Source organism: Saccoglossus kowalevskii, chromosome 5 (assembly GCF_978046115.1).
Source record: "Saccoglossus kowalevskii chromosome 5, keSacKowa6.1, whole genome shotgun sequence".
Lineage (NCBI taxonomy): Eukaryota > Metazoa > Hemichordata > Enteropneusta > Harrimaniidae > Saccoglossus > Saccoglossus kowalevskii.
This window is the reverse complement of record NC_140645.1, coordinates 28,299,824-28,321,793: the sequence shown is the minus strand read 5'-3', so window position 1 is coordinate 28,321,793 and position 21,970 is coordinate 28,299,824. Positions and strand designations below refer to the sequence as shown.

General features: G+C 34.0%; 1 protein-coding gene, 1 long non-coding RNA gene and 1 pseudogene across 2 annotated transcripts; 1 reads left to right on the top strand and 2 right to left on the bottom strand.

Annotated features, from left to right (window-relative positions):
- Positions 1-1,076: 1,076 nt before the first annotated feature.
- LOC146745970 (uncharacterized) lies at positions 1,077-2,359 on the bottom strand. Its single transcript, XR_014929434.1, has 2 exons — positions 2,109-2,359; positions 1,077-1,237 (listed from the first exon to the last, which is right to left on the bottom strand). It is a non-coding gene; the product is annotated as an uncharacterized LOC146745970 (long non-coding RNA).
- Positions 2,360-6,191: 3,832 nt separating this feature from the next.
- On the bottom strand, positions 6,192-12,314 carry LOC144342948 (uncharacterized; annotated as a pseudogene).
- A 595-nt stretch (positions 12,315-12,909) lies between these two features.
- Positions 12,910-19,625, top strand: LOC144342947 (uncharacterized). Its single transcript, XM_085499455.1, has 5 exons — positions 12,910-13,056; positions 14,566-14,621; positions 14,934-15,025; positions 19,082-19,200; positions 19,335-19,625. Exons 1-5 carry the CDS (start codon positions 12,958-12,960, stop codon positions 19,623-19,625), a joined length of 657 nt encoding a protein of 218 aa, XP_085355581.1. The 5' UTR covers positions 12,910-12,957.
- Positions 19,626-21,970: the final 2,345 nt, after the last annotated feature.

Here is a 21,970-nt window from a genome sequence, read left to right as displayed (position 1 = left end):
TATCCATCTAGGGGGCGGTCTATCTGAATCTGACAATGATGGTTTAGAGAAATCTCTGAGAACACAAGAAAATGTTTCAAGAATTCTCAAATTAACCACTTTGTGAAATAATTTGAAATGGTGTCAGAAACTGCCTCTCAAAATAAAAAGGGCTGGTTTGTTCATGATATTGAAGGCCTGGTTTGGAAAAGTGTCCTCAACATATTGACTGAAAAGAAATTGGATTATGACCTTGATGATGAAAATGAGAGACAGAAGTTAGAAATAGTTGTAGGTGAGGGTGGCCACACTTTCCAAGATTTCAAGGGAGTGTCCCAAAATTTCAAAGTATTTGCCATCAGTGGTGCTATACGTCTGATAAAATATAATGGTAATGAAGTATGGAGAAATCCAAATCCAGTCTTCTGATGCAAGCCGCATTCCATTTGCCATTATAAATGCCCCAGAGAGTGATGCACTGATAGAAGTTGATATTCTTCCTGTTCTGGCATGCACTGAAAAATTTGCCCAACATGGTATAAAGAGGATGAAATACTGTAGAAAACTGGAACGAGATGAAAAGTATAAAAGTTTGGTCTTGCAGAGAAAGAATACCAGTTTTTTCTGCAATTTATGTTTGGCTACAGTTCATAAATGTCACAATCCAAATCATAAATTGGATATGTCTATCACTCTTGCGGATATGAATTCATGGGCAGAAGAAAAAAGTAATGGTCAGAGTAATCATCCTCTTATAAAGTATGACCCCATAAATGAATACACTATGGATCACCTTCATGCTAAATTGAGAAACGTGGGTAAACTAATTGACAAGCTCTTCAACGAGGCTCAAAAGATCGACCAACAACTGGAATTTATACAAAAGTTTGCAAAGTTATCTGAAGATCAAAAACATGATGTGAAGCAATATGAAACAAAACTGGTCGACCAATTTGATACCAAGGTTGAAATTAATGAAACAAATCATTCAGCAAAGTTACTTCAAGTTACTAAAAAGGATGATCTTAACAAACTTGATAAGAAACTTGAAGCAGCTTCACTAGCATTTGAAATTAAATACACTGAACACATTGAAGTGAATTTGTTGGATTCTGCTGAATCACATTTTGAAATTTTATTTGGCACACACAAGGAATACAAAACACTATGTGCATCACATCTCCATGTTGTATATAAAATCAAGCCAGGTATCACTCGTCACATGCAAACTGTCCATGGTAAGTTCAGCACAAAAGATCTGAAACAAAACACAAGATGCATTACTAATCTCAATATTTAATATCAAAAATCTGTCATAATAATAAATTATTATTTACACTTGGTAAAACTATTCCAAAGTCAGCCTAAATTGTTAAATTTGTAATGACACTATTTTCTATGAAGTCTTTGACTGTAAAAAATGGGGCATGTGGAGGGGGCCTGGCACATTTTCTTTGAAAATCATTTGTTATTAAACTAATCTCAATATTTAATATAAAAAATCTGTCATAATAATAAATTATTATTTACACTTGCTAAAACTATTCTAAAGTCAGCCTAAATTGTCAAATTTGTAATGACACTATTTTCTAGGTATTAATTCTTCAACTTCAAACACATCAATGTGTGTCACGTTCACTGGAGAAATGGGGCAAGTGGAGGGGGCGTGGCACATTTTTTTTGAAAATCATTTGTTATTAACTATATTTAGTATATTCTCACTTTAATATTACATAATTTATTTTGAATAATATGTCAGAAAATAATATTGAGAGAAACAAATGAAATGCATTGGTATCAAAAACAGATACATGGAAAATGTTCATTTTATCCCTATACCCATAGTATCTCAATAGTGTATATATTATCTCAATAGTGAATATATGGTATGCAAATTAATGACAAAATACATTATGACACTTTATTCACTACTCCTATGAGGGACATAACGTGTATATGGTCGATCTACATACCGTTGTAAAGCTCTCGAAATCCCCAACAAAATTACGTTTTTCATTTTCACGACCAGCATTATTGCAACAAAAAAGGCGCCAACAATTGAAGAAATCGAACGTTATTTTCTAAAAATTGCTTTTTTTGTGTGTAAAACGTAAAAAAAAAGGACTTACCGAACGTAACTTTGTGAGCCGCCATGTTGACAATCCATAGGAGGCACTCTCGCGGTAATTCTAACATAACAGTGAGAGGAGTAGGCCAAAAACCACCAAAAATGCAGTAATTTCGCATAATCAATTATAGTCTATAACTATTTATTGAAATGGTTAAAACGATCCGGGTAAAAAACTTTAAATACATCAAAAAAATGAGAATTCCACTATCAAGTTGGGAATGAGGCTGGTGGGTCAATTGAGGTCATAGAATGGTAATAGCGTGTATGCTAGTTTTTCTTTCAATTTGAAATTGCGCCCTCGTGCGGAGATAAAGTGTATATTGGATGGTACAAAACGCATTGAACTCTGGGATATCACATTTGCCGTGCATACCTTCCCCCGATACTAAACCTAAGCTACGCAAAACGTATTAATAATCAAATTAACTATTATATAAATTATGTTTTCCGAGGACTATGAAAAAGGTCCTCTGAAGGTGTATATGTCCTCGGAAGTTGCTATATATCTGTATTTTTGTCCTCGCAACATATAGCAATCCAAGTACACACTATCTTGTCGATTTCACATCCAATGTGAAATAGGCTTTCCATCAATATATAGCTTTGTGTGGTTCAGTAAATATTTTATATGAAAATATCAGTTTAGAAAATCAATACCAAAAACGTGTACAGCATCCTTAAACTTAGTTTCTCTTCATTTGAACACTAGGGGGTGCTATATACTAGCTTACATCTAAGGAATAAGTATGAGTACCGGTAGTACAGTTCTTTATCATTACGTATTCACCGATCCTAAAATAGTGCTCCGTTGTAAGTTACCAATTGTATGCTAATTTTGGTATATTTGTCTACCGATTGTCTCTGAATTATGCTATCAGTGATTATTTGTTCACTATCAACGTAACTTTTTCACACCTATGGTGGGGATTAACAGATAAATGTACCTCAAACCTGTGGGGGGGATTAAGTTTTAAGGAGCGAGAAGTATATCGTACGTGGTGGTGGTTATAATGTAATGTAATGTACCAAAGATGTTTTGTTATTTTGTTAGGATCAAAAGAGCAATTCCATGTAGTAGTAAATTTTTGATTTGAGATGTTTTAAAAATATGGAAAAAAAGCCCATAGGAATATTGTTTTAGAATTTCAAAATTAGATGTAGAAAAAGTAAACTTAGACAGTGTAGCTGGATTTTATACCTTGCTGTTAATTATTATCAAAAGTTTCATGAAGATTTACCCACTCAAACCAAAAATGAATTTGTATTCATCAAATATATGATGTCAGCCAAAAATCTCATAATGTTAGCTAACTACGCTGGGCAAAATCGTTGATATACCATTGTATACGCAGATATACATTTTGTGTCTATTCACGTTATATGTTCAGTAAACGCAGATATTATTACGTATACAAATCGTTGAATATACGTACATATGCGCTACGTATTTTGACGGTTTCTTTCCCCAATACCCGACTTAAGTGGCACGCAGCGTATATGTACGTATTTTATGTGCATTCTTGAAGTACAATTTACGTTGTTTTACGAAGTCTGTATATTTACGCATACGAGGAGCATAGCTTGTCCGTTCCGGTATCTTTGCGGACACATGCTAGTTGTGATCGCTGCCGACAGTTTACATTTTTTTACTGTGCATATTTTTTAATTCTGTCATTAACACCTGAGTTTCAAATAGTCAACTCCATAGCTATAATTTTTATTTATTGTATATGTAGAATAAATCACTAAACGGTGTATGCCTCAAACTTTACTCCAAATTTCAGTTGGGCAATTCATCATGCAATTACAACGACGTTTGCAATTGCCCGAGAAAACTATTTTCCGGTTTGTGATCTATGTCACACGGCCACGTCAGCTAAAATTTGGGTTCTTATTGAACAAATATGTTTTAAATTGTACCCTTAATCATGTTTTGTTGAACATACCAGTAAATTAGCTATTCCTTTCACATAATTCAGTATACAGAATTTATACCCCACAAACAAATGATCAGGCGAAAATATTAACCATAATTGTGGGGGTAGTTTTATTTCATCTATTTAGAAGCCTAAACGAAAGGTGTTTTTGCCCCTTTTTGCTAGGTTTTTTGTCCGAGCACGCTAGATATTTGAAACAGAATCTATACCCCTAAACATATTACATGCCTACGTACGTTTTTTTTTCTTTCCAGGATGTGTACCCAAATTTTAGACAAGTTGCTTCCAACTCGTTCAATAACATCATGCGTGATTATACCTTCGAACAAACTTGAATTTTGTTTATGGCTTCGTGGTGAGAATGCGGTTTAAAGTAGATATAATATGGATTATCAGCATTATGCTACGGGAGGTGATAATGTGGCATAACAGGTGATGGGCCATTTTCACCACTAGGTAATAAAGTTGTGAATTTTAAGTTTATACAGTGACCCCTCGCTAAGTCGCGGGTGTCGGGATCCAAGCAAAAACCGTGACTTATCGAGGGCCGCGACTTACCGAGGTACGTCGTGAAAGAGGGAGGTCGTGCATTGAAAAACATATAAAAAGCACATATAAAACCTCAGTTTAGTTAATTGATGTATCATCACATGTGTCAGGCAGTATTTGAATAAAATCATGACTATGTTTGCTGTAAACATTGCATTGTTTATTTTGTTTGTGTCCGATATTATGTGGGTCGTTTGCTGCTGCTTGCGACTTTGACGGTAACAGCTTCCAAAATAAACCAGTTTCATCGCAATTATAAACTTGTTCGTCAAAATAACCACCTTCATAGATAGTTTCTATCAGTTTTTTGGGAAAAGTTCTGACAGCGTCCATGTTCGCAGATCGAGCTTAGCCTTGGATTGAGACTGCGTTTATTGATAGCGTGTCTTCTTTGCCATCGCAAGAACCACCCTGAACTGGCCTCAAATTCAAAGTCGTCATATCATGGTCATGTCTGAGTTGTGGTGTGCTTTGCATTGGGTGATGGGACCAGAGAGTGGAGTTCCGTCAGACCGTTCTTGAAGAAACGTAAACAGCTTTATCGATGTCACCATTTTCGGACAATTTCGCCCGTTTTTCTGTTCAGTCCCGTGTCTTGGTCAACTTTGAAAACAAATTTACTTTTTATTTTTTACCCACCCACGAATAGTGGGCTCAACCACTGCTAGATCACGTGCAACCCCTAACTTGGTTTCACCTCTTTTTGACACGGTCTATCGCTGCGAGTTTATGGCGTACGAACAGGCTAGATAGCTTTCGCTTTGACATGCTGCCCAATCGAGAAATAGAGATAAGATAATGAATTCAACTCATTGTAGCGAGTTTTTTTTTTTTTATAGGTATACCAAAATGGGACCGGCCGAGAAGTACGTACCGTCACTTCTCGACACCCTAGTTGACACCTTGAGTAAGGCCCCCATCACGCATTGCATCTCAGCAATTGACGGACAATAGGTGTTAAGTTGTCTCTTTAACGCTTAGTTAAAAACACTATGCCACGAAACATTAGTCTTTGTACTATGCGGCGACGTGAGAGTATCCAACAGAACCTATAACAATTACTGACTGCATCCAGTCTGGAAACTTTTATTTCGTTTTCATTTATAAATGTAAATGAATGTATACCTCAAGTACTAACATTCATTTTACAAGAATTATTGTCTGACGTCTTGTCACACTCTGGTATTTCGTTCATAAAATAATTAGCACACCCATAAACACTCACTTTTTAAAATGGGCACAAATTAGTTTGCTAGTGTGCTGTACAAATCTTTTTATTGACCCATTTTGAGAAAAAAACAAATTTTGACAGCAAACTACCTACACCAAAGAAATCAATGTACTGTAAATTAAATTACTGTATTATTTTGTCATGTTTCTGATGGATAAACCCACTGAGGAATTGGCCATTTAGAATATTGGAGAAGGGTTTGTAGACCCTAAACAAAATATAGAATGGAGTAATGGCCGTCATGATAGGATGAGAGTTGGTGCCACATTAGCTGGAAAAAAGTATGGAAATTTAAAATGTACAACAATGTGAACAAAATAAAACAGGATAGAGTAATTATCATCAAACAGGTAAAATTAAACAGTTTTAAATAACAATAAATGCTTTAATCTAGTAAAAAAATCAACATATATGTACATACAAGTAAAATCATTGCAAAATGTACGCATTGGGTATTTACGCATGTATAAATATTACACTTGTCCAGTTTGACTTAAATTTTAACCATTGTGCATTAAACAGTGACAGCTCTCAATGGAACAACAATCATCATTTTCTCTTTCAGCAATCGTTCTTGATTGCCTACTTGATATGGAAATTCTACATGTGCATTAGAAACTGCACAACGAGATCTAACTCTTCCTAATGGAATAAACTGTGCCGCAGTCATGGGTTTTGTGTCACCGCACCATACATTATTAGGATGTTTTTTGAGCCACTCAACTCTGGCAATAATATGTGAAACCTTTTTAGATTTGGCATTTCCAACCTGCAAAATAATTTCACTGCGAAGTAGTTGAACAATGAACCCAGCACTCTCTTGTTCACAGAGTGGATCTATTTCTAAAAATCCAGATGCATTTTTTTTACACCACTTAGCAATAACACATGCATGTTGCTGATTTCTAGAAGAACTTGAACAGTACAATTGTCCATCTTGCATGACTCTGTTGAAGGTTTTGATTAAGCCAATAACCAATTTTACAGCACAATTAAGATATAAAAAACTGTCCATAGTTTTCAACAATTCTAAATCTTCACAATCTAAAACAGATTGTGCAACTGGTGGGAGTGGAACTTGTGAATCATTTTCACAAAATGATATGGTATGCAAGGTACTAGTTCTTTGCCTAATACTGTCATAAAAACAACACTGCTCATCTCCAATGGTGGACTCTAGCAAACACCTTTACAATTAGTATCAAATGAGGCAAGTACAGTGTCAAAATAGCTATCATTAGTACTACACTGCAAGGAATGCACCTGGAAACCTTGCACAAATCTGCGCATTAATTGAAGTTCAATAGTGTGATTGTTGTTAGGGAAGTTTCCCAGAATTCCATTATAACGCTCACACGAAAAGAGCCAGAATGCATACACTGGTCCGTAATCCAATACACATTGTTTCAAATGTATATGTAAATGCATGTTGGGTGTACAAAAGTCTACACCATATAACTTTTCAAACTTTTTACAGAACACTCTGAGGGAAGTGTGTGCAGTGTTGACCATTTGTACAGAAATTGTCCTGCTACATATGTAATGTTCGACATGATATCACAAAGGCTTTCCAGCAATCTAAGTGTTCACCAGTCACAATACCACAAATTGCAGCCAGCGAGTACACACATGTCCAATTCTTCCATTGGTCTGCTGTGAAACTTTCAAATCCAGAGCTGATTTTACTTGGAATACGGCCAACATCACTATCGCCTTCATTTCATTCACTCGATCTTGAATTGTCTCAAGATCAGTTTCAGAAATAATGTCCTTCTTTTTCCAAACTTTTAGAACATGTTTAGCTGTGCCTAATAGAAGATTGTGCATGGGATCGATTAAACTAAAACGTATGGCATCGTAATATGGTAACCTAAAGAGACTTGAATATCTGGCACCATACTTTTTCTCAATATTCTGGCGCTGACTTTTTGTATGAGCTCGTTCTGCTAACCCTATTTGAGAGAAAACAAAGGAAATAGTAAATGAAGGTTATGACCCTATTCATTGAAATAATTATATTATGCAAAATAAAGCTGAATACTCTCCATTATGGTTATGAAGATAAAAAATAATATCAATCAATTAAACTGTTGTCACATAAATTTCATAATTCTAGAAATTAGTGACAGTATACAAGTAAAGTCTGTGAAAGTAGAATGTTATGAATACACCGTTACAAAATATTGGTAATATTTCTACATCTCTATTTATAGTTGCGAAGCCCATTTATCTTTATTGTGTTAATTGCCATACTCTGCTACATTTAAGTGCACACCCAAATAAATGATGACAACTAATTTCGTAATTTTGTTTTCTCTCAAAGAAGTAATAATCTCCTCAATCTGTTACATGAACAAAAATTTTCACTTTGCACCATTTTTAAGGGGGTGCTCGAGTAAGCGCCCAACCCCCCGACTTTTGGAGCCGAGTACCCTGGGCACTAAGTTGGATGAGTATGGTACATGTAGTTCAAGGCAGCCATACTATGAAATAATGTCATTTGATGTGAACATTTCAAAAACTATTTGCATTGTAATTCTGAAGAAACTTTCAAGTCACTTTGAGACGTATGAGTACTATGTAATGCCTTGTATATTAGGTTTTAATGGGTTCTATGGCAACACAATTTGTTTGGAAATTTTACTCCCAGGCGATACTTAAAGTTTTGATGACCATGAAAAATAATTAATTGACTAGACTTTTCCCCAAACTTCAATAGTTTTTCAAGTGACTCGAAAATATATTTTTGACACAAAATTACGTGTTACATCAGTTGATAGTATGTCATGTATGTGTGGTTGCTAAAGTGGCTAGATTATACCATGCCCAAATTATTTTCTGTTAATTAATCACTGTATGTATATTCAACTTACCAGCATAGAGCTTGTGTTCTTCATTGGTTCTAGGTTCCCATTCATCTGGATTATAGCCGGAATAGTCTGGTTTACTTCCAAATCCTGCTCGCTTGAAACTTTTCAGACACTTATTACACCCTGTTGATAAGTATTAAAAATACCCGTATTGTATATACATGAGGCAGTTTCACCCCGTCTCTAATGACCCATTTAAATAGCATTATTAAACATCAAATAGTAGGCTGGACTTGAAATAAATGCTGAGACATAGAGCAGAACAAAGTGCCACAAAGACATTTTTATGAAAATGTTATCATACCTTTTTCTGCAGAATGTCCAAGAAAACCTCCACATTTACGACAAGCAGGTATATCACATGATAAAGATAACAGCATCACTCTATAGATGTTCCACCCACAGTATGAGCTATCCTCAATAGGAACTCCTTGCCACAGTTCCAGCAATTCATTAACTAGCGGGTCTAAATAAGAATTGATGTTACGTTTAGGCTCAGACGGACCAGGAATTACACCAACCAATAAAATGTATTCTGGTTTGAATCGTTCTTCACGTGGCAGGTTTTGCAAAACAAGATAAATCACTCCAACAGAGTCATTCACATGCTTATACGGTTGAAACCAATCCACATTTAACATGACTGCAAGCGTATCCTCCTTATCCGGTCCTGTCATAAACTCTTTCCACACTCTCCCGTCATAAACATCTCCTAAAATGTCATCAGGAACATTTCTATGCTTCCAAGCTTGAAGCTTGTCTGTAAAACCTGGTCTGCTCAATAGTTCTTTTAAAGTCTGCTTAATACTTTTGTAGCAATACAGACGTTTTGGATACAAATACTCTTGCCCATTTTGCCCTCTAACAGTTTTTAACAAATATGTGCCACATGGTCTTCTTTGCCTCCTTTGAGGGTGATTTGGAAATGAAACATGATAACATTTCTTTGACTTTTTCTTCCCTCTGCTGTTAATTTCAAAGGAGTCTTCATAACTGTATCGAGAATGGCATTTGTGGCATACAACAAATTTGTCAAAGATATCTCTCTTTAAACCAAGGAGTGACTGGACACTGTAAAATGTCACAGGAAATGACTTTGCAATGTCTTTCAACTTGTCATTTTCCAATAAATTTCCTATGATGCTTATAAACTTTGACATAATTGCAAACAGCACCACCATAGCTTTATCTGATACATTATATAGAAACTGCCATCGCAACAAGATCAAGAAGAATGCCTTTACTGGTCCTGTGAATGGTGATGTGGTGGTTAGAAACTGGTTCATCAGCAGACAAGTTATTTTCCATATCAGCAGCTTCAGATAGTTCCTTTTCCTCCCATACTTCTTCATCAGGTTCCTAATTAATCAATAATGAATAATGAAATTAAATACCTGTACTAAATTGTGATTACAAGTTTACAAACACATTCTAAAAATCAGTGAATATATTTCTCACAAACAATAAATCGGTGTTCTTCCAACGATTTTGGTCAAGAACGATGACTGAACAATTTACAAATTGCTTATACATTGTATTATTCTGGTAGTTTCAGTTTTATAATTTAGGCCAGACTTTTATTATCCCTTGTTTCTTTGTCATATCTATTCTCATGCTGTGCATGTTAAAAATGTAAAATCTTGCTATAAGATACTGGCCTACATGTGACTCTTGGAAACGGTTGTAATTTTAAATTTTAAATACAAGCTGGAACAGTGATTGGCGATCTGTTGGGAATGCAACAAATAATTTTGTTGGCTGTTGCCATGGCAGTGGTAGGACATGTTTTTCGTCAAATATCAAAAGGCGAAATACTGTAAAATACTTTTTAACTTGGAATTTATTTTCAATAATTTTACTGAAGGAATGATTCAGTGAAAATATAATCCAGCATACCTTTTTTTTCTATATTTTACATTCAATTCATCAAAAATCAGTGAAAATAAATTCCATACAAAATGCCAAAATAATAGTTTTTGTAAAAATAAATTCCAGCTAAAATATTTACATTACATAAGTATTTTACACGAGTGACTTTGGACTTTGTTTCTGTATTTATTTCCTTAAGTTCTGTATTTTTTGTTCATGATTTCAAAAAAAGAGATATGTTGTAGGAGGAGATACATTTGGTGCAGGGAAAAAAAATGGAAAAAAAGTTGTAGCCATAAAAACAGTGAGGAGGATTTTTTCGTCCTGAGTTGAGCATGATTATGCCAGCCAAAGAAATTACAAAATAATTTAATATGGATATGTGGACAGAGACAAGTGGACAAACATAGTGACTTACAAGGGTAATCCTAGCTACAATGTAGTTAGTAGTGGATTGACAATAATCTTGGAAAAACTGCAAAATTTTCACAAAATTTTATTTCATGCTCTAATAACGTCATCAATCACATTTCTGTGATCAGATGTAATTACTTTCTATTGTATAGGAAGGCCATGGCTCATGGCAGGTAATTATATAATGACAACTTTATACATAAAAAACAGATTTTATATGGTCGCAAAATGTTATAGGTTTGGCTAAAGAATATTAAATTAAAATCTCTACCAACCCTCTGAATTTTTTGCTAATTACTGTAAACAAAAATTATTTTCGTTATCTCCTATGAGCAACTGCGAAAAGATTATGTACAAAATAACAGGTTCCTGATAGTATATGCTGAGGTTTGCTGTAAGTTATTATCAAGCATAAAGTCACGTAAAAAATTATGGACACATAAATATGCTGCTTTTAGATGTGAAGTAATAACTACATTAATCTATAGCCAAGCAGTGGTATAATTCATTATTTCTCTGGTGGCAGAATGAATAGAAATCGTTTGATTGGTTAAATAGATTTAAAACTTTCTAAAATGTTATCTAGGCTAAAAAGTATTGTAGAGTACAAGACAGAACCTAATCACCTGCCCTCACCAACAACATTGCTATTACCCAATCACTGGCAAGTTGAAACTATGGTTTTCCCAAAAGAGAAGCACCCCCTTCCACGCTGGATTCAAAATCATTTGTTTCCATACTATCTGGTTCCGGTCTGTCTTTGACACAAACTGCACGTCTGTCGCCCAATTGGTGCCAGACGACTTATGTATTTGATACTTCCCAAGACAGAGACTGAGTGACAGGATTTTGAGTTATGTCGGCCAAGTTATGCCACAGGCGTGAAGGGTAATAAAAGAATGTAAAGGATATTTGGCGATCTCAGTACATAAATTTTACCTTCCACCTTTCAAATTAAACTAAACTTAACTTACCAATTGCTTTTCGTTGGCATTTTCATGCTCGCCTCCACCACTACACTCTGCTTCATTCTCGCTGGTTGTATCATTGTTGTTGTCTCCTTCGCCAAAGTCATAATAATTATCTACTGGGTTAGCAGCAACCATATGTGCAGAGTCCCCAAACTCTGAATTCGACATTTGTTCAAGAAATAAACCGTCAACATCTGTATCCAGTGTAAGGTTCTTGATTTGACTCGAATTTCCACTCGACTTCACACATGCACCTTTACGTCTTCGGTGATCATAAAAAGCTGATTTTGATAGGTCTTGTTTGCAATATGTGCACCGTTTAGATTCATATTGTCACGCCATTCTAATACTCTGTTCAGCCATGTCGAACACTTCAGTTTGTGTGCTAGTCTCCCACAGTTCTTTGCGAGAAGCTTCACAGGCGTCAGAAGAACGCTGTCCAAAAATTGAGGGTCTGAACATTGCAGTCTGAGTGGGAACCGGCGTTTTGATTGTGACTAAAAATCAAACACGATGTTTCCAGTATACACAGTATGGTATATTAATAAATATAAATGTTAGTATGGAGAATAAAAACAATCACTGAAGGTTATGAAACTGCTAAATGTCATATTTTGCAATCTCAATAATATTTTACACCCCTACCACCAAAATGGTATACGCCCAACGTGACCTTTAAAATGTTGTTGTGAGCCCTGTCGAAGTTACGTAATTGTTGCCTGCGCCGATTACTAGTACACTGCTAAGATGTCTCGTTTCCATCGTAGCTTTCGATTGTCTGATGCTGACGTTCTGGCTGACCTGAACAATTCCTCTGATATGTTTAGCCCCATCTCGCCTTCACCTAGTCGAAATTTATCTGGGAGTTTTGATAGGTCGCAATTCCAGTCTTCAAGCACACCGGATCAACAAAATATACGATCGTTAGTTTCCACAGTAAATCGTATGCACAAGGAGGTAGTGGCAACATCAAAACTGACAGAGGAAAACGTGCTGAAAAAAATTGATGTGTTGGAAACCGAAATCAAGGCACTGCGAGAGAGTAACAGCAACTCTTCCAGACGTTCTGAAAAAACAGCGTGCACAGATTGATCCTGCAGTATTCGTAAGTTTACATTCAGTCGATGAAAAAATTTACCTCTAATTTAACCCAGTGCGACTAGCTGTGTCATTTCCGTCAGACGCATAAAAGTCATTGTTCATGTTTTCACACCTAGTTCATACCATTTCATTGTAACTCACTAACAACTAATATAAAAGTGGATCGAAATTAGTATAATTATATAATTCATATAGTTTTATAATTTTCAAGTATGCGAAAATCGACGAGAGTGGTGCCTGATCTAAATAATTGACCTTTCCCAAAAATGAATCCATGGTGGCTTGGTGACGCCATATTCATTGTTTATTTTTGTCCGACCCATTCATTGTTTTCAAAGTGATGTGCTTGTAGGTGTGGTTTTACTCAAATTGACAAAGTCCTAATTTACGTACAGTTCTTGTTTTTTTGTTTTTTTTGTTTTTTCTTTTCTCTCTCTCTCTGTGTTTTTTCAATGTAATATGTCATATATATACTGAATATATATACATAATATACTGAAAAATATTTCTATCTTTCGTCAGGTATACACTCCCATAATAACTGTTTTAATATATTATTTTATTATAGAAAACACCCAAAAAATAAAGGGCACAGGCTATTCAGCTAATATCATTATCAGCTAGTATTTATGGACGTTAGTTGTAGTACTGAAAGTTTTTACAAGTTGCATTTTAGCAACTGTTCTATGTGGCATGACAATAAGGGTCAAATATTTGAAATCACGGGAGGGGGGGGGACAGTGTGACCATTGCAATATTGAATTTTTTTTTTTTTATGGTGTCTTTTTATATTTTCCTGCAACACCTGGCTTCCATTTTTTTATTCTTGGTGTCTTGCTTGCTTTTTTTTCAAAAAATGTTGCAGTTGTCCTATGATTTCAAGGGTTATTTTAGTTCAACGTAATTGCAATTAATTTTTGTTTGTACAACGTAAATTGAAAAAATAAATTCCGTAATTCTGAAATCCCAGGCTAGACGTACAACGTAATCAATCAAATATTTTTTACGTACGCTGTAAAAATGTGTCATTTTTCTCGGTACGTACAAGAATTTACGTCCAAATAAAAATATATCCAGAGAAATTACATTTTCGAAACAGTAAAACGACTAGATGACACAATTCACTGCAAAATTCAATTTTCACTGTAAAAACGTCTTTTTTTTCCTTGTAAATTGTAAAAAGGCCTTTTTATTTTCCGTAAAAAAACGCTACCCCGTTGTCCCCCTCAATGTACCATTCACTTAACAAATATACATAAACATTATTGAAATAATTTATTATATAAATTATTTACAATTGTTTTGTAAAAAATATAAGTTATTATTAGTATTTGAATTTGTTGCTACTAATTAATCTAAACATTTAGACACTTTATAGCATATCTAACAGAACAATATTTTGATTTATGCTTGGATGCTTTTTATTTTAAAGAACAGTACAATTACCACAAAAATTCCGAGGCTACATGATTAGGATCAGCATGCAATAAATACCTGTTTTCTTTTTTTCTAGCGTCATGTGAAGCGCCTCTATGCATCGTCAGAAGAAAGATTTGATACTTCAAAAGAGTAAGTAATATTTAAAAGTTGATATGGCTTGGTTAAGCCAAATAAAGGATGATAGAAAGAAAAATGCTGCTTGAAATATGCTATTTTATTTTGCTTATATTTATTACTACAACTATAATTTAGAAACTCCTGTACAATTCTCTTAATATTATACTGAAAGATTAATAATGTTTTAATATTATTAATATTATATGTTGAAAATGGTTTATACATTGAATATAATTATAAAAAAGCTGACAGGTGAATGGCTTACATTTCTCATTATATGCAAACAGGTTATTATGTTCTATTATATTATTTGGTTTGTTACAGTCTTCCAAGTAATGAAAACCAGGTAGTTTTCAAAAAAAATATGGAGCAATTGACTGCAAAATATAGTGATCAGTATCCAGAGGATTTTGAAGGTGCGTATATTATATCACTCACAGTGCACAGGTCTTGATTAGACTGGCAAAGTCGGGACTTCTTTTTTGTTTTACAAAAAGAAATAATTAATTGTTCTTATAGTCCTTTTAGCGTGAACATGAAAACTAACCTGACCACTAAAGAATTTCATGACCCTGACTCGAAGCATCTGCGGGCATTTGACTGCTATTAATTATTCATGATGTCATTGATTATTCATGAGTGGGTGTGTGAAAGTAATTAAAGGTTGATTAGATTTGATCGCAGAGATGGATACTTTAAGTGCGAAGGCGATACTTTCATCTATGTTTACTGAAAACAAGTCGACTTAAATGTCCCACGCATATAAATAGTTTTTTAAGTGGAAGGTCATGTACATTAACATAGATAAGATATGACATATATATATCTGCACTCTGATTCGTTGTCAATGCTAGTCAACAACTTTTAATTAACATAATCACTGGTCCAGGAGTGATTTCACTACGGTTTTCACTCCAACGCAGGGGGTTGCCTGCAGATGCGTCCAGTCGAGATTTCTTTCGCAGTCACGCTAGTTTTCTCTATCATGTCAAAAAGACTAAATTGACAATCAATTACATTTTTTTTGTAAAACAAAAAAGAAGTCCCGACTTTGCCAGTGTAGTCCTGGATTTACACAAAACAAAACACGAAACTAGGTGCAAAATATTGAAAAAGTGGTGCAAAACGCGAAACTAGGTGCAAAATGTTGTTATTATGATAAATTAGTTCTAGTGTTTATCAATAATTATAAAGTTTGGGCCCCTACTTTATATTGTCCTGGGTAGAACTCTGATATTTTTTATTGACAAGATGTAGAAATGTTATTGTACTAGGGTACTTAATTTTTTTTAGCTCCGCTGTCGTCTTTGTCGAACGGAGCTTATCATATGAGTGACTGTCCATCGTTTGTGTCAATGTTTTACTTTTTCGACTTTTTCTTGAAAACTATAAGCCTGAATGCTTTGATATTTGGTGTATATGTACCTTGGGTAGACCTCTCTTAGATTTGTTCATTTTGTAATGATATCTTTAGTTCTCTAATTTTGGTGAATATATTTGTCATTTTGGGTAAAAAGTGATATTTTCGACTTCTTGTTAAAAACCGCAAGTCCAATTGCTTTGATATTACATATATAGGTACTACATTTGGACCTTTCTCAGATTTGTTCATTTTGTAATGATATCTTTAATTCTCTAAGTTTGGTGAATATTCTTGTCATTTTTGGTAAAAAGTGATATTTTCGAGTACTTGTTAAAAACCGCAAGTCCAATTGCTTTGATATTACATATATAGGTACTACATGTGGACCTGTCTCAGATGTGTTCATTTCGTGATGATATCTTTAATTCTCAAATTTTAGTGAATATTTTTGTAATTTTTGGTAAAAAGTGATATTTTAGACTTCTTGTTAAAAATTTGATTGCTTTTATACTGTAAAAAGTACTTTATTTTCACTTGGAATTTATTTTCATTATTTTCACTGAAGGAATGATTCCGTGAAAATAAAATCCAGCAAATATACTTGTTTTCCTATATTTCACATTGAACTCGTCAAAAATCAGTGAAAATAAATCATACAAAACGCCCAAAAAACCTTTTCAGCGAAAATAAAGTATTCCACAGTATTACATATACAGGTACTACATGTAGACCTCTTTCAGATTTGTTAACTTCGTGATGATATCTTAAATTATCTAATTTTGATGATTGTTTTTGTCATTTTTGGTGAAAAGCGATATTTTTTAATTCTTGTTGAAAACGGCAAGTCTACATATTGTTCATTTTCTAATATCTTCTGTTATTTAATTGAAATGTGCATTGCTAACAGCGGAGCTATCTCAGCCGACAGGCTGCTTGTTTTGAATTGTATACTTTGGGCTTTGCAGTCCTACCTTAATTCTGTTATAGATATACAGTAAAACCTGTCAAAACCGACCCCTGGATAAACCGACCGATTTATGTAGCCCCGAAATTTCTCCATAGACGCCTATGTTAAAACAACCTGTGAAATCCGATCACTGTTTACTCCGAACACCGACCGCATTGATCGGTCCCAAGTCCAATATTCACACTGAATACATCGACCATCCGACCAGTTGCACCACATCCGCTGTCTAGTAATTCGGTCTGCCCGACCTAAAAAGTGTGCTTTGTGTCCAAATTCCGCAAACGTCACAGAAACAATACCAAATCTCACACTACAAGTAACGTCCCGTGTAAAACAATGGCAACTGATTACATTTTTCACACCACACGCCCACGCATCGCGTGGTGTCTGGACAGTATAATGACCCCGGATATAAACAAATGATCGGGGTCATCACCTTCAATTGCGGTGAAGCACACTGCATTATCACTTCTTCAACGCTCAAAAGACATTGAGTTTTCTTCTTTCCATAACGATTCTGATCGACAATTTTGTGCTTTCGAATGTTTCCGTAAAGGGGGCTTCAAGATTGAAATTTACGATGACGAAGAAGCAGACAACAAAGAATTCGGAAACCTTATTTAGCAAGTTGCAGAGCCGCAAACACAGTGTAGCGTTGTAGAATACCTCCACTTTGATGAACGTATACTGACTGAAGCAATGTATGATGGCGAGTGGGAGCAACAGATTGTTGAGAATTTTATTGCAGACAAAGAAAACCATGAATCTATAGACAACAATGACATAAATTGCAACGACAGTCAAATTATTGACCCCCACAACGACAGTGACTTGACGCATGGCGATGTGCTAGACATGTTGACAAGATTACAGAACAAAGACTCCAGTTACTTGACAGATATCCAAAATTTCATAATTCGAACGGAAAACAAAATCGTTGAAAAAAAGATGTTCTTTAAAGTAGTCAAAACTTGATGATTTATTACATCATAATTTGATTCATTGACTCACAGTTGAGGGACTGTGATTGACTTAACAGCAAAATCGACTGTCTGCATAAATTATGATAATTACATGTAGCTCACGTGAACTTACGTAGTGATGTCATCCAAAATAGACGCCTTCAGTTACGATACGCAATACTTACCCGGTCTGTTCGAATAGTTATTTTAATGTTAATTGATGTCATGTACATACCATAATATTTTTGTCTTGTTTGGTAAATTATTTTATTGAAACAATACAATAAATGTACATTGTAAATACATGTAGAATCACCGGAGACAAACTCTGATGTCTTTCATTTGTCCCGTGTTTACAGCACATGTTGTTTCAATCAAAGTCACGCCCACCCTGAATAAACCGACTCCCTCTGAAAACCGACCATAGATCCCAGTCCCAGTCATGGTCGGTTTTGACAGGTTTTACTGTATTGACATATATTTCTGGTTTTTGTTTGACTTCTTCAGTGTTGTCTTAACTAAATGTTAATATTATTATTATTGAACATTAAGTTCACCAAAGTTAAACTTAACTTGTCATACAATTGCTTACCGTGTATAATTTATGATCAAGTATTCCTGACTTTTATCATTTACCCATTTGTATCAAGCAATAGTAATAATTACTGGTTAAAATTAGTATTCTTGAATTCTTCACATCTGTGAGACAAGATACTATTGCATGAAAGACTGTCTTGGGCAGTTTGATCTATCTGACACTATTTTTAACCCATATATAGGACAAAGGTTTGCATGTTTGCTTCACACAGGGTGGGGTGGGGAATAATTAACTGAACACATGTTGTTCTGATCACTGCGCTATCCTCCATAAATAATACCCTGTATGAGGCTGAAAAATAGAAATAAATAAAAAAATCACTTCGATTTGCTTATTTTGTGTCAAGTTCAAAAGAGTTTGAAATGCGAGACATTGGAACAAAATGTGTTACATTGCATTAAGCCCATTTTGAGTAAAATAACAAAATTAAATATTATTGTTCTGCTCATGCGTGTATAATATAATATATTTAAGTTAAAAATTGTTATTTTGTTACTACATAAATCCTCTTTTTTTCAAATTTGCTTTTAAATTTAGTAAATTAAATAAATCTCAATTAAACTGTCATATGTTCTCTTTTAGTTGCTGTTACCAGAAAATGGCAAAAAGAAAAAAAAATGTTTTTGGACAGCTTAGAGAAGAACAAAGAAAGAACTGAAAATACTAAAGTAAAGAATAAATTGAGATCAAGGAGGAGACGGGTAAGTGTGAATTTATTGTATTTATAATATTAAGAGTTTATTCAAGCATGTGAAAATAATACCAATATATAAATATACTGTGATTTGTAAATAATTACGCTTATTGTTTACAAAATATATTTTTATCATTGCAGCTGATGGAATGCTGGGGAAAAGAAATTAAAGAGGAAGAAAAAACAATGTGGGAGATGGTAACAAATGTTGGGGATATTATGATGTCAGACGAAGAAGACAGTGAAGATGAGCAGAAAGGGATGTTTATTGTGAGATCTCCAACATTCAGGTCACAGGAACTGAATGATTTGATTTTGGATTTGAATAACAGAGTGGCTGAGAGACAACCAACTCTAAGGGTTCAGATATTGGGAGGACCACCGTGTACCCGTCCAACCCCAAAACAATGTCCTAACATTTTGTTGAAATGATGATCATCATGATTTCTCTTTTTCACATATTCCTTATTTTTTGTATAGATACACCATATTTTTAGACCAAAGAAAACAATTCTGTGTTTCTACATAATTTTAATTTTATTGTTTAAAAACATGGCAAGTGTAGACATACATACATAAACTAAAAAGTTTAGAAAAAAACACTTGTAATTCAGTATTTTTTTTCCTTTGGTTTCTTTTCTTTGAATTTAAAAATCACTCTATGGTTACAGTAAATGTATTAATTGTTGAAGTTCCATATTTTCTCTAATAAATGTTCACTAAATTAAAACCAATAGAGAATGAACTTGGTACTATTGAAAAAATTGGCTAACTATCTAAATGTTAGCTAACAATCTTAAATGTTATCTAACTACCTCAAATATTGGCTAACTATCTCAAATGTTGTCTAACTACCTGAAATGTTGGCTGACTATTTCAAATATTTGCTAACTGTCCCAAATATTATCTTACTATCTCAAATATTATCTAACTATCACAAATATTGGCTAACTATCTCAAATGTTGGCTAAGTACCTAAAATGTTAGCTAACTACCTACCTAAAATGTTAGCTAACTAACTAACTAACTCAAATGATGGCTAACTATCTCAAATTATGTTAGCTAACTACCTAAAATGTTGGCTAACTTCCTGAAATGTTGGCTAACTATCTCAAATGTTAGCTAACTACCTCAAATATTGGCTAACTGTCTCAAATATTGGCTAACTATCTCTAATGTTAGCTAACTGTCTTAAATGTTAGCTAAATATCTCAAATGTTTGCTTACTATCTCAAATGTTTGCAAAATATCTCATATATTAGCTAACTATCTCAAATATTAGCCAACTACCTCAAATGTTATCTAACTATCTCAAATGTTAGCTAACTACCTCAAATGTTAGCCAACTACCTCAAATGTTATCTAATTATCTCAAATGTTAGCTAACTACCTCAAATATTGGCTAACTGTCTAAAATATTGGCTAACTGTCTCAAATATTGGCTAACTATCTCAAATAATGTTGGCTAACTATTTCAAATGATGTTGGCTAACTATCTCAAATTTTAGCTAACTCTCCTTTGGCTAATTATCTCAAATGTTGGCCAACTACTTGCAATGTTGGCTGACTATCTCAAATATTGACTAACTATCTCAAATGTTATCTAACTATCTCAAAAATTGGCTAACTATCTAAATGTTAACTAACAATCTCAAATGTTATCTTTCTAGCTCAAATATTGGCTAACTATCTCAAATGTTGGCTAACTACCTGAAATGTTGGCTGACTATTTCAAATATTTGCTAACTATCCCAAATATTATCTTACTATCTCAAATATTGGCTATCTCAAATGTTAGCTAACTATCTCAAATGTTATCTAACTACCTCAAATATTGGCTAACTGTCTCAAATATTGGCTAACTGTCTCAAATATTTGCTAACTATCTCAAATATTGGCTAAAATCTCAAATGTTAGCCAACTACCTCAAATGTTATCTAATTATCTCAAATGTTAGCTAACTACCTCAAATATTGGCTAACTGTCTCAAATATTGGCTAACTGTCTCAAATATTGGCTAACTATCTCAAATAATGTTGGCTAACTATCTCAAATTTTAGCTAACTCTCCTTTGGCTAATTATCTCAAATGTTGGCCAACTACCTGCAATGTTGGCTGACTATCTCAAATATTGACTAACTATCTCAAATGTTATCTAACTATCTCAAAAATTGGCTAACTATCTAAATGTTAACTAACAATCTCAAATGTTATCTTACTAGCTCAAATATTGGCTAACTATCTCAAATGTTGGCTAACTACCTGAAATGTTGGCTGACTATTTCAAATATTTGCTAACTATCCCAAATATTATCTTACTATCTCAAATATTGGCTATCTCAAATGTTAGCTAACTATCTCAAATGTTAGCTAACTATCTCAAATGTTATCTAACTATCACAAATATTGGCTAACTATCTCAAATGTTGGCTAAGTACCTAAAATGTTAGCTAACTAACTACCTCAAATGATGGCTAACTATCTCAAATATTAGCTAACTATCTCAAATATTGGCTAATTATCTCAAATGTTAGCCAACTACCTCAAATGTTATCTAATTATCTCAAATGTTAGCTAACTACCTCAAATATTGGCTAACTGTCTCAAATATTGGCTAACTATCTTCAATGTTTGCTTAGTATCTCAAATGTTTGTAAAATATCTCAAATGTTAGCTAACTATCTCAAATATTGGCTGTCTCAAATATTAGCTAACTATCTCAAATGTTATCTAACTATCTCAAATGTTAGCTAACTACCTCAAATATTGGCTAACTG

Excerpts from the sequence above, each read along its gene's own strand:
- LOC144342947 (XM_085499455.1), top strand. The coding sequence starts at position 12,958 with ATGTGTTGGAAACCGAAATCAAGGCACTGCGAGAGAGTAACAGCAACT. Across the intron at positions 15,026-19,081 it reads GTATCCAGAGGATTTTGAAG|TTGCTGTTACCAGAAAATGG; the intron begins GTGCGTATATTA and ends GTTCTCTTTTAG. Across the intron at positions 19,201-19,334 it reads TGAGATCAAGGAGGAGACGG|CTGATGGAATGCTGGGGAAA; the intron begins GTAAGTGTGAAT and ends TTATCATTGCAG.